Below are 18,611 nucleotides of genomic sequence, written 5' to 3'. Positions count from 1 at the left end.
TCCCCCAGGGTTCCAAGCCCGGTCTTAAAGGGCCAATGCATTAAAGGTAAGGTACCATTATATCAGCTACTGATAACATTCATCACAGTGTTATTGGGTGCCATGAGGTAAACAGAAAATAAAGATTAGCCTTTAAAACTAAGGTATGTTCTGGGCTCCCAGAGGCTCTTCTTTTGTAAGAAAGTAGCATCTTGCCTCAGGTGGAGAGTTTCATGTGGAAAATTGTGATAAAATATTGACTCTGAACAGGCTTCAGAAATTCTGTCAGAACTAAGTTGCCACAGAAAGTTTCTGACTTTTAGCCTTTAAATTCCTTTGTACAATAATTCCTTTGTGGGCAGCACTGTAGCACAGTGATTAGCACAGTTGCTTCACAGCTCCAGGGTCCCACATTCGATTCCCGGCTGGGGTCACTGTCTGTGCGGAGTCTGCACGTTCTCCCCGTGTGTGCGTGGGTTTCCTCCCACAGTGTAAAGATGTGCAGGTTAGGTGGATTGCCCTTGGTGTCCCAAAAAAAAGTTGGGTGGGGTTATCGGGTTATGGGGATAGGGTGGATGTGTGGGCTTGGGGAGGGTGCCCTTTCCAGGGGCCGGTGCAGTCTTGATGGGCCGAATGGCCTCCTTCTGAACTGTAAATTCTATGATAGATATAGTGTACTTGATCTATAATTCCAGACATTCCATAATATTGTCCAACAGTAATGGATGTGGTGACTTTAGCTAAATTTGCTCCAGCTGTATGTAACTACGATGCATTCAATTAAAAATTTTAATATCAGTCCATTTGTCTTATTTTCAAAATAGGAGAAAAGTTGCATGCATATTCTTTGATGTAAACAAAACATGCATGTTTCGACACTGATCTACGATCGTTTTGTTTAAATACATTAGGTGCGCAAATTTCACAACAATGGAGTGAATTTTCTGTTTACCTGAAAGTCCTGCCCACTGCCAGAGCTCAAAGCAGGAGGCTGGACCCAGGGCAGCATATTACCAATGTCTAAGAAAGTCTGGCAGTAGGTCAGCAGACCAGCCCTGGCAATTGGGGGAGAGGGAGAGGCAGCTGCTCGTAGGGTTCATGGTGCACCAGCAGCGCAGGGGTAGCCATTGCCATAGGTGGGTCCCTACATCAGCCGCCACCCCATGGCCTGCTGGCAAGACACCAGGGTTAATCTGGTGATCTCCCCACACAATGGTGGGCCCTCCAGTGGAGCCAGGAAGGGCCCTTAAGTGACCACTTAAGTGGCTCACTTGGCGCGGCCACAACACCAGAGTTGCTGCCATGGCAGCTCCCTGCCAATGTCAAGTCCCACCATATACCCAGCCCTCCCACCTCCTAGCATGCTTCTAATGCATTGGGAAAGTTCAGTCCTGTGTTACTGTACTGCCCATTGTAGGGAGAGAAATTTTCCTTCATGGTTTCCTCAAGCTGTGTTGCATATGTTCTGTGGTATGGGAGAGCTTTTTCTAATGTTGTATTCTCCAAAATTTAAATTAGAAGTGAAGTGGGCAAGGGCTAAGGTTCTTGCTTCTAAGGAGATTCAGTTTCCAGAATCCTGTGCTGTGCAATCAGCAGGCTTTAGAATTGTTTGGCCTCATGCACTCCAAAGTTAGAGTGGCCACGCTGCGCCTGAAAAGCCAAGGTGCCCAGGTGGCACAACCGGCTAGCAGGAGCAGTTAGTATACAGGTTGGCACTGCTAAGGTGTCAAGTTGGCATTTTGTGCTGTGGCGATAGGATTGGGGGTGCCCTGCACAGGTGTTCGGGGGGGGGGGGGGGGGGGGGGTCTGTAACCCCTCATTGTGAGTTGGGGCTTGTGGGGGTGGGGGGAAATCGAGGGTCATGTCAGGGGCCCGGAGATCAGGCACCATTTCAAATTGATGTCCCGATCTCTCTCTACACTGAGGAGTTCTGATGAACGGAATTCCTCAGTGCAGAGAACAGGGTGACGTGCAGCCTCGGCCGCACGTTCCTTTCTCTGGCTCACCAACTACACCCGGGTGCCATGTCGTAGCATTGTGTTTCTCAGTGCTGAGAGCACCGGGAAACATGCAGCTAAACGCGCTCGCTTTGGGACTTTGTTCCCATTTAATTAAATTGCATACATAATGAGATCTCATTTTCTGATTTCCCCCACCTTCCACCAGTGACGTAATGAGGTTCCCACCCAGGAAAGTCACGAATCTCATTTCAGTACATTTAAACATCATTAGTGGGCTTCCCCGCCATGTCGTCCCCCCACATTAGGAACTCACCTCTCACCGATGTAACATCACGCTGGTGAGGTTTCTAACATTTTTTTAAATGTGAAACACGTGAAGGGAACCCACCAGGGGCATTTGGGTACATATAGCCCCCCCCCCTCCCCCTCCAAGGGATCGGGGGTGGGAAATGTACATGGCCCGATAGTATCCTAGCACTACCCCTGGCATTCTGGCACTATCAGGAAATGCCTGGGGACAGTGCAAGGATCTCGGCATTCCCAGCATTGCCGGCAATCTCGGGATTGCCCAGCATTCCACGCCCCCCCCCCCCCCCAAAACACCCCTCCCTCCGGATAGTGTGATGTTCGATAATAAGCGAAAGTGTTATGGATTGGATTGGATTGGATTTGTTTATTGTCACGTGTACCGAGGTACAGTGAAAAGTATTTTTCTGCAAGCAGCTCAACAGATCATTCAGTACATGGGAAGAAACGGGAATTAAACAAAATTCAAGAAAATACATAATAGGGCAACACAAGATAGACAATGTAACTACATAAGCATTGGCATCGGATGAAGCACACAGGGTGTAGTGTTAATGAGGTCAGTCAATAAGAGGGTCATTTAGGAGTCTGGTGACAGTGGGGAAGAAGCTGTTTTTGAGTCTGTTCGTGCGTGTTCTCAGACTTCTGTATCTCCTGCCCAATGGAAGAAATTGGAAAAGTGAGTAAGCCGGGTGGGAGGGATCCTTGATTATGCTGCCTGCTTTCCCCAGGCAGCGGGAGGTGTAGATGGAGTCCATGGATGGGAGGCAGTTTTGTGTGATGGACTGGGCGGTATTCACGACTCTCTGAAGTTCTTTGCGGTCCTGGGCCGAGCAGTTGCCATACCAGGCTGTAATGCAGCCCGATAGGATGCTTTCAGTGGTGCATCTGTAAAAGTTGGTAAGGGTTAATGTGGACATGCCGAATTTCCTTAGTTTCCTGAGGACGTATAGGCACTGTTGTGCTTTCTTGGTGATAGCGTCGACGTGAGTGTGGTCTGTTGGTCAGAAAATCGAGGATCCAGTTGCAGGGTCAAGGCGTTCCAGGAGTATGGAGGTGCAGCACTTCATGATCAGCCTCTCGAAGCACTTCATTACAACTGACGTCAGGGCCACCGGGCGGTAGTCATTGAGGCACGTTGCCTGGTTCTTCTTTGGCACCGGTATGATGGTGGTCTTCTTGAAGCAGGTGGGGACCTCGGAGTGGAGTAGGGACAGGTTAAAGATGTCTGTGAATACCTCTGCCAGCTGGTCTGCGCAGGCTCTGAGTGCACGACCAGGGATCCCGTCCGGGCCCATCGCCTTCCGTGGGTTCACTTTCAGGGAGGCCGATTTGACTTTGGAAGCTGTGATGGTGGGTATGGGTGAATTATGGGCTGCTGGGGCACTCGACAGCGGATTGTTGGTTACCTGCTTGAACCGAGCATAGAATGCATTAAGTTCATCGGGGAGGGGTGTGCTGCTGCCAGAGATACTGCTCAGCTTCGCTTTGTAGCCCGTTATGTTGCTTAGTCCTTGCCGCAACCGCCGAGAGTCTGTCTGTGACTCTAGCTTAGTTTGATATTCTCTCTTGGTATCTCGGATGGCTATGCGTAGGTCGTACCTGGATTTCTTGTATAGGACAGGGTCGTCTGCCTTGAATGCCTCAGATCTGTCCTTCAGTAGGGAGTCAATCTCGCGGTTGAGCCATGGTTTCCGGTTGGGGAACGTACGTACTGCTTTCTTTGGCACGCAGTCGTCCACACATTTGCTTGATGAAGTCTGTGACGGTGGTGGCATACTCATTTAAGTTAGTCGCTGAGTTCTTAAATATGGACCAGTCCACTGTCTCTAAACAGTCACGTAAGAGCTCTTCTGTCTCCTCGGACCAGCACTGCACAACATTCTTAGCTGGATTCTCCCGCTTGAGTTTCTGCTTGTAAGCCGGGAGAAGGAGCACAGTCTTATGATCTGATTTCCCAAAATGCGGTCGGGCGATGGAACGGTAGGCGCCCTTGCTTCTTGAGTAGCAGTGGTCAAGAGTGTTGTCGCCCCTGGTGGGACAGGAGATGTGCTGGTGGAATTTTGGCAGTACACTCTTGAGGTTGGCTTTGTTGAAATCTCCGGCCACGATGAACAAGGCCTCCTGGTGTTCTGTTTCATAGTTGTTTATGACTGTGTACAGTTCATCCTGCACCTTCCTCACTTCTGCCTGGGGTGGGATGTAGACCGCTGTGATAATGGCTGAAGTGAACTCACGTGGAAGATAGTATGGGCGGCACTTTACGGTCAAGTATTCCCAGTCTGGGGAGCAGTAGGTTGCCAGGGTCACCACATCCAAGCACCAGGAGGAGTTGATGAGGAGGCAAACCTCTCCACCCTTCGCTTTGCCTGAAGATGCCGTGCGGTCCGCCAGTGAACAGAGAAGCCTTCAGGTTGTATGGCACAGTCCGGTGAGGCAGGGGTGAGCCATGTCTCTGTGAAATCTCTGGTGAGATTTTAACCTGTAATATTCTCACTCAGAGACAATAGAACTGCCATGAAGTGAACACTATTGATAGTAGCATTCCTCTTGGAGTTAATTCCTATTTAAAGGGTTTTCCTAAAAGTCATACTCTCTGGGCTGATACAAGATTCTGCTTCATGACGTGCAATCTAAGGCCGTAGTTCCACTGGTCCCAGCTGTGCAATGTAATGTATAGTTGGCAGACTTAAGTTATGTGTTCACATTCCTGCACAGAGCTCTACTGTGGTGTCCGTTGTGTTGCTTATTTCAGGATGGTTGGCGTAGTGTTTGCAAAGACCACAAAATAGCTTTAACTTAAACAAAGCTATGATTTTATTTACACTTACCTGGGATTCCTTAAGAATACACAATTGAACAATAAAATCTAACTACACTCATCTACTGCTAATCTCACTACTGGTATAAACTATGGGCGGGATTCTCCGAGCCCCACGCCAAGGAGCGGAGAATCAGCGGCACTTGCACCGCCGTGTTTCGCACGGCGTCGGTTGCGGGCCGCTGTCTGTGGCCGGGCCGCCAATTCTCCGGCCTTGATGGGCCGAGCGGTCGCGCGGAAACAGCAGAGTCCCGCCGGCACCATTCACACCTGGTCGCTGCTGGCGGGAACTCTGCGCGCAGGGTCGGGGGGGCGGCCTATGGGGGGGTGGGGGAGAGGGCCTCCTTCACCGGGGGTGGGAGGCTCCGATGGGGTCTGGCCTGCGATTGGGGCCCACCGATCGGCGGGCTCGCCTCTCCTACCCCAGCCCTATTTTGTTAAGCGACTGACCCCTGAACCCCCACGCCATGTTGCGTCGGGGCCGGCGCGTTGAGGAAGTCCACCGTGCATGCGCGGTGCCCAGCTGGCGCCGGGAAGGGAGGCTGGAGCAGCGTGAACTGCTCCAGCACCGTGCTGGCCCCCTGTGGGGGCCAGAATCAGTAGTGCCCGCGCCTGTTTCGCACTGTCGTAAAACGCGACGGAGAATCTTGCCCTATAATCTAACCTTAGTTGCACTAACTGCTCTTCTGACCCTCACTAGCTAACTCCTGCATACTCCCTTTCCCTAAGGTCTAGCATCACTGATTTATATAGTTGTAACTGTAGCTGCCTCTGGTGGCTACTCTCGGCGCTGCAATGCTGATAGTTATGATAATACCACATACTCACAGAAGGGTTTTTCCTTATATTCTTTAAAGTATTAAAGGATTGCTTCTGTCTTAACATTATAGATTCCACACGAATGGCAGCCTTGACGGCAGTGTTGCTTTGCCAGTAATGGTCTTGCTGCACCCCACATCTACCCCCAGAACCGCACCCGCATGCCAGCCCTTGTGCAGTATGAAAGCACGAGTAGAGGCTAGAAAATCATATCCATAGAATCCCTTCAGTGCAGAAGGAGGCCATTCGGCCCACTGGAACCAACCCTCCAAAAGAGCCTGGGCACATGCCCTGTTACCTAACCTTTGGATTGTGGGAGGAATCTGAAGACACGCATACATGGGGAGAACATGCAAACTCCACACAGGCAGTCACCCAAGGCCGGAATCGAAACTGGGTCCTAGGTGCTGTGAGGCAGCAATGCTAACCAATTTGCCACCGTGCCACCATATGTCTATGCAAAGAATGGATGGTACCAATTTTCTCCCTTTCTCTCTTGTCCCATTCACTCACCCATCATAAACAAAACAAAATTGTTGTTGAATATTAAAATATCACCCAGGTTGGGTTAAACATAAGTGTAATTCTTACATTTTTTCTCATTGGTTCAAGGCTTACTTTTACCTCAGGAGCTTTTATAGAACTTCAGTGCTGGATATTAAAACAAAGCAATTGTAATGTTTTATACTATACTTGTGTCCTTTTGGCAATTGAAGTGGCTGGGTCCCACTTAGGAAGGCACAGTGGTGCACTTTAGTCATAAGCTAGTTGAAGACATTTGTTGCCTCTTTCCCTGCTGTGGTGTGTTCCTTGCATTGGGCAAATGCTGCCTTCGTGCTTAAACAATTAACATCTCTTGCTTTTTCCAGTCTGGTAAAAGGTCATGGACTTGGAACATGTAACTGTTTGCCTCTCCCCAGATGCTGCCTGACCTGCTGAGCATTTGCCGCATTTTCTGTTTTTATTTCAGATTTCCAACAATCACAGTATTTTACCTTCTAACAGTGGTCTTTGAACTTTCACAAATGTCTATATAGTTATCTTTGTGCAGAGTCATGGAGCCATAATCCTGTCACACACCCATAATTAGCCTGCTGGTGTTGATTCCAGTGATTTTCATTGAAAGGTTTCTTAAAGTGGCACCCTGAAGTTGCACATGGAGAGAGATCCAGAGATTAATGTGCAAATAATAGGATGTGATTCCCAAATTGAAACGGTGCAGTGAGTTATCAAACTGGTCTTTCATCCCTGTTTGAATCCAAACTGAACTCAGCACGAGCTAAAATGACAACTGAACCTTTGCTAAACTACAAATGCTCCTCCAGTTGCAATTTCAGTAGCAATCTCTCAGAAACTGACAAACTGGGGAGCTCGGACTATAAAACAGCATCAGGGATCTGAATCTGATAGCTAAGGCTTTTGAACTAAATAAAATGTGAAAAAGTAAGAATCTATTGGAATCTGCCTGAAAGTGTTGTGGAATGGAACCCACGGCGGGGCAATGTTGGAAAGCGAAAAATGCCAACCGCTTGCTGCCTGGAAACAATAAAGTAGAGAACCCATTGTGAAGGAACCTGAGCCGAAGTACTTAACTAACTGTAGCAGCTGGCAAGGGTCCTTCTTATTGGACAATGAGGTAACATTTAAATTCCCATCCAACTGGAATTATGGTTGTAGAGGGGGAATATGCTTTACCCAAACTGTCCCACCAAAATGGTCCCAAATAGGTTCCTTACTGACCAGAAATAGAAGCTACTATCTGAGAAGAAACTGCTTCTTATTTGCAACCAATGTCAGAACTGGAAAGTATTGACTGCTGGCAAATTGACGGGTGGATTTTTTTCCAGTCATGTATATATCGAAGTTTCAAATACAAAAGATGAGATATATGCTTTAAAATTTAGGAAAAAGTGATTCTGAAATCAAGAAAGCAGAGGGCTGGATTCTCCTTTTTAGGGAGCAGGTGCAGCAAGATTTACTTCTACCTTACCATCCAACACTGCTCATGCCTTGCTCCATTTCCCTGGGTGAGCAACGATTGAATGTGCTGAACAGCATTCCAGTCACCAAGAGCGAGTATAATTTCCAGCCACAAGATCTAGGCATAGACAATTTAAGGATTGGTTCTGCTAAAGTTTTGATGAGTTAGAGGTTTAATTGTTGAACCTTAAAATAAAACTTTGCTACATTATACAAAGAGTGTCAGCGTTCAAACATGTACAAGGCTTCAATTTCTGTCTGTAAGACAGGCTGAAGCTGCTTTATGTAGGTTCAACTGAATATTGCTGATCTTCACCTTTAGGTTATGGAGCTGAGAGTTGGTGATCTGTGGTTTATCCAACCCAGGCTAATAGCAGGCTACTGTCTGAGAGAGGTCTCTGCAAACGTCAATGGGTTTTGACAGTCCAGTTCTCATACCGAAGGAGACATAAGTCCCACTTTAATTAAACTGCAATAAATCACTCAGTATTCACAGTTTTGTCGAGTGACAAGGCTTTGAGGTACACAGTTGGGGCAGGATAGAGGGAATAATACAAACCTCAACTGACTGAAATGTCTCAACATTGTCACTCGGTGCATAGGACAGTGGCTCATGCCTCAGTTTTACCATCTGTCATTTTAATGAGAATGTGAGTGAGAGAAAAAGGTTAATAGAAGCCTATCTTTAAATTGGATGTTATAAATGATTGAACCCTTCCAGCAAATGGTACATTAGGTGAAATCTCATATCAATGTTTTTATACTTTGTGTCCATAGAATTGACAGTTTCTTTCTCTCCTTTTAGACTGGGGTCCAGTGTGCAGTTCTCATGTGATGATGGCTACGAATTGCAAGGGTCTAAAAGCATCACCTGTATGAAATTGGCTGACTTGTTTGCAGCTTGGAGTGATCACAGACCATTCTGCCGAGGTGAGAAATTACTGACAGTTACTATGCTGCAACAGATGACTAGCTTTCACCTTCACAGTCATTCAGCACCATTATTCAGCACCATTATTCTTCCTTATCCCTTCATTTCTGTGACTTGATGTGTCCTTCATGTCAACACATGATTGAAGGAATGGGGATTGAGTGAAAATTTAATCATTTTGAGTAGATGGGTGGCCATAATAGAATAACTGCAGAAGTAATTTTACTTCCGAAGTTGCCAAAAAATTAAAGTTGAGGAAGTATACTGTGTGAACAGCTCCTCATTAGCTGTAATTAAATGTTGTGACTGTCAAGGTTATTCTGCAATTTATTTCATTGCCTTTAACAATTGTACACCCAGACAACAATCTTCTAATCAAACAGAAAAATAGGATTCTTCATTTTACCTCAGACAGAATGTTGTATTAAGGTCAAGTGTAACACATGCTAAATAGCATTATTAAATATCCCCAGTATTATTTAAACATTGCATGTTGAGCAGCACATGCAATGTTGCCCCTTCCAGAAAGCATGAAATTCCCCAATAATTTGAATTATACATGAAAGTGGAACTAGAGTACTCAAAAAATGGGTATTAGCAACTAATTTGAATTAAGTGACATTGAAATAAGAGGGACAAAGTTGTGTCTGTATTCACTTCTTGTCTTCTGGCAGAATGCAAAATTAATGATTGGCTGTGGTGTATATATTATGCAGGGGCAGATAAATCTGTGCCACATTTCTACAGCAAATATTTATTTTGTTCGCTCTCTTCTACCTTGAATTTTCTCCTCGTATTGTCAGTTGAGATGATTGATTAGTGAACTTCTCCCAAGCCTCTGCAAATAGCTAGAACTTGCATTTATATAGCGTCTTCCGTGATCTCAGGATGTCTCAATGTGCTTCATAATTCATTGAATATCTTTGAAGGGTAGTCACCGTTGTAATGTAAGGAATTACAGTGGATAATTTGTATGAGCAAGGTCCCACAAAGAGCAATGGAATAAATGACCAGACGTTTTAATGCTGTGGGTTGATGAAAGTTGCCACGGCACTGTAAAACCTTCCAGCCCCCTCTTTAGATTTTGTTAAAGGGTCTTCAATGCCGGAGAGAGCAGACAGAGCCTCAGTTTAATGTGAGGCTTGAAAGACTGAGCCTCTCACAGTGCCACACTGAAGTATAAGATAGGATTATGCACTTAGGTCTCTGAGTGGTGAGTGAATCCATAATCTTCTGACTTGGCTACAAGAGTCCTCCCACTAAGTCAAGGCTAACACTCGTTGATTTTAATCTTCAGCTGACAGAAATCAGATCTGCAAATAATTAATTTTCTCTATCTTTGTGCACCTACTGGACTCTAATGAATGGATTATTTGTCTTCTTGGCCCGAGCTGTTAGTATTTAGAATACATTTCTTGCGTATTCATCTTGCAGAATTTGGTTAGAGACACTCCAGTGTCTCGAGACAACCTCAGAAATATCCTGATAGACTTCCATTTAGAGATACCTAGTTTGCAAAGATCATTTGAATTTGCTCCCAATCATGGTCATTACAGACTATTTTTGAGGAATAAATATAATGATTGTGAGTTTCATCTGGAGAGGTCATCCTCAATTCACACGTGTAGGTCAATGAACTCATGAATGGCACAATCTCTTATACAATTTTTAAAAAAGATTTAATATCAGAAGTGGTTCCAATCGAACTTCAGCTAAATATTGAACACATTTGGGCAGGTATCAAATGTGTTTTTCTCAATGATGCAACAAAAGGGAATCACTGTGGGTGGGATGTTCCCCATCCTTATTGTGTGTTTTTTGGCGGAAGAGGTGGCTTGCCATTGGCTGCCGGTGAGACCAGAATATCCCACTGTTGTCCACAGCCTTTTGCGTGGCTCGCCCGTCCTGCCACCAGGGAACATGCCATAGTGGGGTGGGGGTGGGGGGCCTTCAGCAGGACAGATGATCCCATCAGTGGGAAGGGCTGGAAATCCCACCCTCTGTTTTTGTACCTAGATTTAGCTTTGTTTCTATCTACATGTTCTTCTCGCCTGAAAAGAAAACACTTTTCTCCTTTCTCAATGTGGATGGGGAGTAATTCTGGTTTGTTAACGAGAAAGAGTCTTCACCCTCAAGCGAAGAGTTTCAGATAAGTCTTACTGATGTCGACAAAACTACAAAGCTAAATTAATCCCACAGCTGGGTTTTCAATATTAATATGTCTCGAAAAGATTATAATCATAGTAAAGAAATTTCTCATTTCCTACATGGTAATGGTGATTCACTAATGTTAACACAATAAACTTAAAATATCAGGTGTCCATAATTCAAGGAGAAAATAGTGACCGCTTTATTTAGCTAAATCTAAAGCAAAGTGTGTATTGTTTTCTAACATAACTTAATCGGTTTGGTAGTTTGCAATATCTGGGCGAAATCCGGGCTGGATTCTCCGTCCCGCCGTGCCATATTTCTGATTCAGCTTGCTGGTGGGATGCTCCATTTTGCCGGCTGGTCAGTGGGGTTTCCCGTTGTGGGGCAGCCCCACGCTGTCGGGAAACCCCTGGGCTGCCAGCAAATGGATTATCCCGACGGCGGAGAATCCAGCCCATAAACTCTGGAGTATGATGTTTCTTTTTTTTAATAAATTGAGAATACCCAATTATTTTTTTTTCAATTAAGGGGTAATTTAGCGTGGCCAATCCACCTAGCCAGACGATATTTTGGGTTGTGGGGGCGAAACCCACGCAAACACGGGGAGAATGTGCAAACCCCACATGGGCAGTGACCCAGATCCGGGATCGAACCTGGGACCTCGGCGCCATGAGGCTGCAGTGCTAACCCACTGTGCCACCATGCTGCCCTGAGTATGATGTTTCTGACTTGGATATTCAAAGTTTAAATTTAGTATTGACTTTCCCTGTAAGGGCCTTTCCTGTTGGTTCCCTTATTCTCTTTCTTTGATTTTTGCCGTTATCATTTTGATGCATGGATACTTAATGGACATAGACCTTTAAGGCAAGCAGGGAAAATTAAGAATTCAAAACTTACAAAAGAAAACATTCTGCTGGCTTTGGACAGCAAAACTCAGACTCTGTGGCACCCGAGAGATGGGGTGGGATTCCGTTTGATTGATTGGCTGGTGGCCAATGTATTGATCAAGAGGCCGTATTCTGCCCAGTAACAGATGGTGATTAGATCTTGCCTGAGGGTTCTGATTTCCATATACCTAAGGAAAGCAGTGTTTGAATCCTGGACGCTAAAAGGAAAGAGCCGCTCTCTCTCCCCTTTGTTCTCTCCAGAAAAGCTGCTGTATTTCTGAAACTGTAGAGATCTGAATGAATCCTCAAACTGAAAGCAACGCGTGAAGAGAAGAAAGGTGATGGAGACCACCATATGAAACAAAGACTCACTCATCTTTTTACTTTTGGAGAAAGGGGAAGAGAAGTGTTTTAGTTCTTCAGGGCCAGCAGTCCGGGGTGAATGAGTAGCCAGCAAGCTTCACAGTTGGGCATATCAAAGAATGATGAGGACTCTGATATGAAAGAGGGGGATCCTTCACAGGGTGGCACAGACTCGCAAGCCCAACACAACCTGGATAAGCTGACTCCAGCTGCTGTTGGCTGGAAGGTGGGTGAGGTGGTTCAGTACATCCTGATTATGGAACAGAGGAAGATCCCAGTAAAACAAAAGATGTAACTAGCATGTAACTGAAGGGCTACAGATTGAGATACACAGGACCTTTCACCTGGGGTGACGATAAGTCCAAAATGGGACTCCTGCTAATGATCCTCTCCATTATCTTCATGAAGAGCAACATGGTGAAATACTCCTTGCTTGGCACACCCTAACAGAAGTTGCAAATCAATCCCAGCCAGAAGCACAAAGACTTTGAAGACGTGATGAAGCTGATCACCGAGAAGCTTGTCAAACAGAAGTACCTGGCTTACTCACGGTCCCCTTTCACGAACCCGCTGGATTACGGGTTTTACTGGGGGCCCAGGGCAACAGAGGAAACTTCCAAGCTGAATGTTCTGGAATTTGTCACTTAGATGCACAATGACAAGGCCAGTCAGCACAAGGAAGCCCAACAAGAGGCAGGCGCCTCACCCAGGAGTTAACTCAACGCAGGAGGCCAGGGGGTATGGATTCCTGCGCATTTCCCCAACCTGCTCCCCTCCCCCAACTCATCCCAGATCCATTGTCCCCTGGCCCAACCTGACTCAACAGCGAGGTGGGTTTGGATTCCTGCACGTTTCCACAACCTGCTGCCCTCCCCAAACTGACTCCAGATCCGTTGCTCCCTGGGCGACCAGTCAATGTCCAAATCCCGAGATGTCAATCGTTCCCGTTGCGGACACCAATCTCATGCTTGGGCTTGTTGAACCGAGTACTGAGCATTCAGCCTTCATTGGTGCTCCCTCAATGCCAACTGCTGACTGGGCCAGCAACTTTAATTATTTCTGGGCTGTGCCCTGTGGAGGTCAAGGGGCACCAATTGGATGTACCAGACACAGCCAAGCTCGCACCACCATCCCTCCCCCCTCCTCAATACCTAAATTGCCAATCTGCCTTTTTGTCTGGGTGTTGACTAACTTCCCACCCCCCTTTCCCTCTATTGTGTAATCTCATAGTGATGCAAGGGGCATTGTCGTTGCCTGTTTATGTATTTTTTTTTACATTCAACATGTCGTTCGGGCCATGTGTTTCTGGTTTCTTCGAACCAGAAGTGGTAGTAAACTGATTTTCTTGTCCAAAAAAAAATCTTTTTTACTTTCATCCTTATTATTTTCATGCCTCTCTTCCCCTTTGTGTGTGTTTGCCTTGTGTGCATGTAGCAGTTGAGGATTAGTTGACAAATTGTATTTGCTGCATATTTCATTATAGTTCTTGTTGTTAATAAAAAGTAACGTGTTTAAATTTACAAACCTGGTGACTGTAATTATCGGGCAGCCAAGGGCCAAGATGAGAGATACGCAGTGTGTCTAAGGGGAAGACCACCCCATTTTCCTGAACTGATGTAGCCAAATCCATAACTTTTTTAAGGGACACAGGTGCTACTCAAACCTTCTGACCGGAGAAGGATTTGCTTTTCCCTCCAGAGAGGTGTTGGATTTGTTTATTGTCACGTGTACCGAGGTCCAGTGAAAAGTATTGTTCTGCATGCACCTCAGACAGATCATTCTGTACATGATCAATGAAAGCTAAGGTATTAGTTATGATGAAATGAAAAAATAATTTAAAAAGAAACCACCAAGGCCACACTCCTGCAGAAAGTGACAAAATATCTCCACGAAGAATGGCCCAAAGGATCCTGCTCAAGTTTCTACAATGTACGAGCAGAGTTAAATGCAGTGAATGAGTTCTTGAGGCGGAATCAATGGATTGTAGTTCCACAGTCACTACGGTCAATGGTCCTCATGAAGCTACACGAAGGGCACTTGGAGATGGAAAAGTTCAAGCAAAGAGCCAGGGAGGCAGTTTATTGGCCAGGGTATTGAAATGATGGTGGGTACCTGCAAACCTTCCAAGAATGTCAGCGCAGGCAGAGCAAGGAGCCATGCAGATGGGCGAGATAGTCACAACTCCATGGCAGAAGCTTGGCATGGATCTTTTCCACTTGAACGGAAAGGAATTCTCTAACTACCTGGAGATAGCACAGCTGTCGAATTCCACGGCCAGAGGTGTCATTAAGAATGTCAGAGATTTTTGCGTATAACGGCATTCCGAATGTGGTCATGAGTGACAATGGTCCCGGTTTTGATTGTTAAGAGTGGGCTAAATGTGCTCGGCAGTATGATTTCCAACATGTTACCTCCAGTCCTCTCTATCCTCAGTCGAATGGCAAGACTGAGAAGGGCATGCACATGTTTAAACAGCTCTTGAAAAAAACACTGGATGACACCTATCTAAATTAAATCTTCATTTTTGTCATAAGTATGCTGACATTAACACTGCACTGAAGTTACTGTGAATAACCCCTCGTCGCCACACTCTAGTGCCTGTTCGTGTACACCGAGGGAGAATTCAGAATGTTGAATTCACCTAACATGCACGTCTTTGGGGACTTGTGGGAGGAAACCGGATGGGCCAGAGGAAATGCACGCAGACACTGGGAGAACATGCAGACTCCGCACAGACAGTGACCGAAGTGGGAATTGAACCTGGGACCCTGGCGCTGTGAAGCAACAATGCTAATCATTGTGCTACCATGCCACCCTGGCGCACCTAAGAAATCGTTCAGCTCTGCTGATGAATGAGCTCTCACCAGCTCAGAATGACATTGCCCTACATTCCTCAAGAACCAGGCGGTAGAGAAACAACGGATTCCCCATCCCGCCACGCCACATTTCTGTTTCAGCACGCCGGTGGGATGCTCCATTATGCCAGCTGGTCAATAGGGTTTCCCATTGTGGGCACCCTCACACCATCGGGAAACCCCCGGGCTGCCGGCAAAACGGAGCAATAAAGCCATGTCTGTCTTAACTAAAACCATGGAGACTGACTCAGTTGGAGACTGAAATACAGTGTATGTTAGATATATTGTGGAAATAAGCAAAAACGCTGTGGTCCGCTAAACACCAATTAAAGTTTGGGAGATTGAAGGCCATATTAGCGACCGAACCAGTGCTGGCCACCCTGGACTTATCCCGACCATCAAAATGGCCACAAATGCCACTGACCTGGGGGGTAGGGGCAGAGCTATTAGCCCTTCAACACTTTAAAGTATATGTCCAACCTGACAATAAACAAAGTTTAGTTTTTATGGACCATAATCCACTTGCATTGATAGAGAGGTTTAAAACCCAGAATGTAAGATTATTCCAATGAGAGTTTATTATTACAACTGTTTAATGTTAAAATTGTAGATATTGCCAGAAAGGATAATAAGATTGCGTATATATTGTCATGGGTTTAAGGGCTGACTAGTTACCAATGTAGAACTTATATAATGGGGATGGATCTGTTTGTGATTTATCTCTTGCATACCTCACAATGAACCGTCCATGTCCTGACAATACACTCCTTTTAGTAAGAGAGATATGTAAGGGTCCTTCCCGTTGATTCCCTTATTCCACCTTTCTTTTCATGGGGCTGGTTTAGCACACTGGGCTAAATCGCTGACTTTTAAAAGCAGACCAAGGCAGGCTAGCAGCACGGTACAATTCCCGTACCAGCCTCCCCGATCAGGCCCCGGAATTTGGCGACTAGGGACTTTGCACAGTAACTTCATTGAAGCCTAATTGTGACAATAAGCGATTTTCATTTCATTTCATTTATTTTTTGCTGTTATCATTTTGATCCATGGATGCTTAATGGACATATATCTTTAAGTCAAGGAAGGGAAATGAGGAATTAAAAAGTTACAAAATAGAACATTATGCTAGCTTTGGATGGTAAAACTCAGAATTTGTGGCATCCATGAGATGGGGTGGGACTCAATTCGATTGATTGTCTCGTGGCCAGTGAATTGGCCAAAAGGCTGTATTCTGTCCGGTAATAGTTGATGATTGGATCCTGCACAAGTGGGATACCTTCCGGAGACCCAAGGAAAGAAGAATTTGAATCCTGGATTCCAAAAATAAATGATCTGCTCTCCCTCGTCTTCTCTCCAGAAAAGCTGTTGTATTTATGAAACTGCAGAGACCTGAATTAATCAAGAACGAAAACCTCAAACTGAAAGCGAAGAAAGGTGCTAGAAATAACCATTTGAAACAAAGACTCATCTTTTTACTTTCATCCTTACTATTTTCATCCCTCTTAAGTATGATTGCCTTGTGTGTGTGTGGAGAAGTTGGGGTTAAAGTGGGAGATTATAGTTCTTGTTATTAATTTTAAAAAAGTAATTGTGTTTAAATATGCAAACTTGGTGACTGTAATTATTGGGCAGCCAAGTGGCAAATACTTCAGATATTTTTCTCAGAATTATTTGTTAATTCAATTGTATTGTGACTCCAGGTCAAGGGGACTGGAATTTATCGCTCCCTAGCCCAGGGTGTCGTAACACCCCTCGCATATCGGCATCTTTGGTTTGAGGCAAGAATCAAAATGATGAGACAAAAAGATTTCTCTCTCTATATTGGGTGTCTTGTAGGTTAAAGCCATCTCAGTTCAGCTGTCAGCAATCGATATAAGCCTCCAGCATAAAACTGAAAAGTTCACTTTAATATACAGGAGCTGGAAATGCTGTTGTTGTGGATGAGTTATGATATTTCAGCTTACCAAATGTACCTGACCTGGGAGTGCTTGACACTCAATGCCTAAGATAAAAAAGTACACCAGTCCATATACACTTCTCTCTTATTCTGATCTGTAAAATAAATCCATTTGGAGGTTTCATTTTAAGTAATGGGGATTAATTTCCACTGAGTCATCTGTATAACAAGATTGTTTTTTCCCCATCTGAATGATTGCATTGATGATCTTCCTGGAGGTTTGTCCAATCTTAATCATTATCTAACATGAGAACGAGATCGACATCCATGTCAAATCGGCAATACGGACCAATGTGGTGGGCAGGGTTGGGTTTGGGTAACATATGTGACCTAACTGGTTCCTGTGGATTGAAGTGGTTCCTTAATTTCTCTTCAAATTCCATGCTGGGATATCATCTTGAATTTGTCTTCAAATAGAATGTGCTTGATGTATGACGTTGATTGTAGTTGCCTTATTTATGTGAAAGTTAGCTGAATCAAGGTCATGCATTTCTGCATGTTGGCCTAATTAATATTCTATTTGGCACTTTTTCAAGGAGTGCAATATTACAATTGCTGCTTTGTTAGCTCAGATTCAATATTTTGAAATTTGTACAGTGGAACTACATGCAGTTATCTGTCTGTTCCTCATGAAGGGAAACCAGCAAAGCTGGCAGGTGTCCAATTTCCCTGTTCCATAGTCCTTTGATCAAGAGCTACTGGCAGAGTTCAGAGAAGAAAGAATAACTTGTTTTAATTTTCTCTCATTCCCCAGAATGAATTTTCCCTTTTCTCTGGAAGTGATACTTGAAGCCTGTGATTAGGCTAAGAGAGATTAGTTTTATTCACACCACAGGAGTTGATTCAGCTCATGTCAGCCACCTGGAGGGATAATCACAGATGGTCTCATTCTTTCCAGGATGAAACGCCCGCTACATGTTGTAGAATTCACAGGTTAAAGGGAACATTATGTTGAAATGGAGAAATTAAAATCATTTGTCAATGCAAGGAGAATGGAAATGTTGCTCGATAGCTGTCCTTTTCAGCACCACTGATGAAGCAGCCCAAAGTGCACAAATAGACTGTGCCCTAGCCTTGCAGTGTACAGAGCTGATGAACTACATAGGAAAGGAATAGAACCTTCAATGAACATCAAAACCTACATGCCTTGGGCGAAATTCTCCGATCCCCCGCAGGGTCGGAGAATCGCCCGGGGCCGCCGTAAATCCCGCCCCCGCCGTGGCAGAAATTCTCCGCCACCCGGGAATTGGCAGGGGCGGGAATCACCCCACGCCGATCGGCGAGCCCCCTGCGGCGATTCTCCGGCCCACGATGGGCCGAAGTCCCACCGCTGGGAGGCCTCTCCCGCTGCCGAGGTTTGAACCACCTCTGGTGGCGGCGGGATCGGCGGCGCGAATAGGCCCCCGGGGTCCTGGGGGGGGGCGCGGGGCGATAGGACCCCGGAGGGGTGCCCCCACGGTGGCCAGGCCCGCGATCAGGGCCCACCGATCGGCGGGCGGGCCAGTGCCGTGGGGGCACTCTTTTTCTTCCGCCGCCGCCACTGCCTCCACCATGGCGGAGGCGGAAGAGAATCCCCCAGTGCGCATACGCGAACCGGTGAA

General features: G+C 45.7%; 1 protein-coding gene across 1 annotated transcript in view; it reads left to right on the top strand.

The window, feature by feature from the left end:
- The window catches only part of csmd2 (CUB and Sushi multiple domains 2), a 2,254,685-nt gene that overhangs the window by 1,519,524 nt on the left and 716,550 nt on the right, over positions 1–18,611 (top strand). Inside the window, exon 9 of the mRNA XM_038801178.1 lies at positions 8,672–8,796. Within this exon, the coding sequence (XP_038657106.1) occupies positions 8,672–8,796 (125 nt within the window). The remainder of the gene's footprint in view (positions 1–8,671; positions 8,797–18,611) is intronic.

The sequence above is a fragment of the Scyliorhinus canicula genome, chromosome 1 (genome assembly GCF_902713615.1).
Source record: "Scyliorhinus canicula chromosome 1, sScyCan1.1, whole genome shotgun sequence".
In the NCBI taxonomy this organism is placed as follows: domain Eukaryota; kingdom Metazoa; phylum Chordata; class Chondrichthyes; order Carcharhiniformes; family Scyliorhinidae; genus Scyliorhinus; species Scyliorhinus canicula.
Note: the sequence above shows the minus strand (reverse complement) of the source record. Positions and strands in the feature narration are given on the sequence as shown.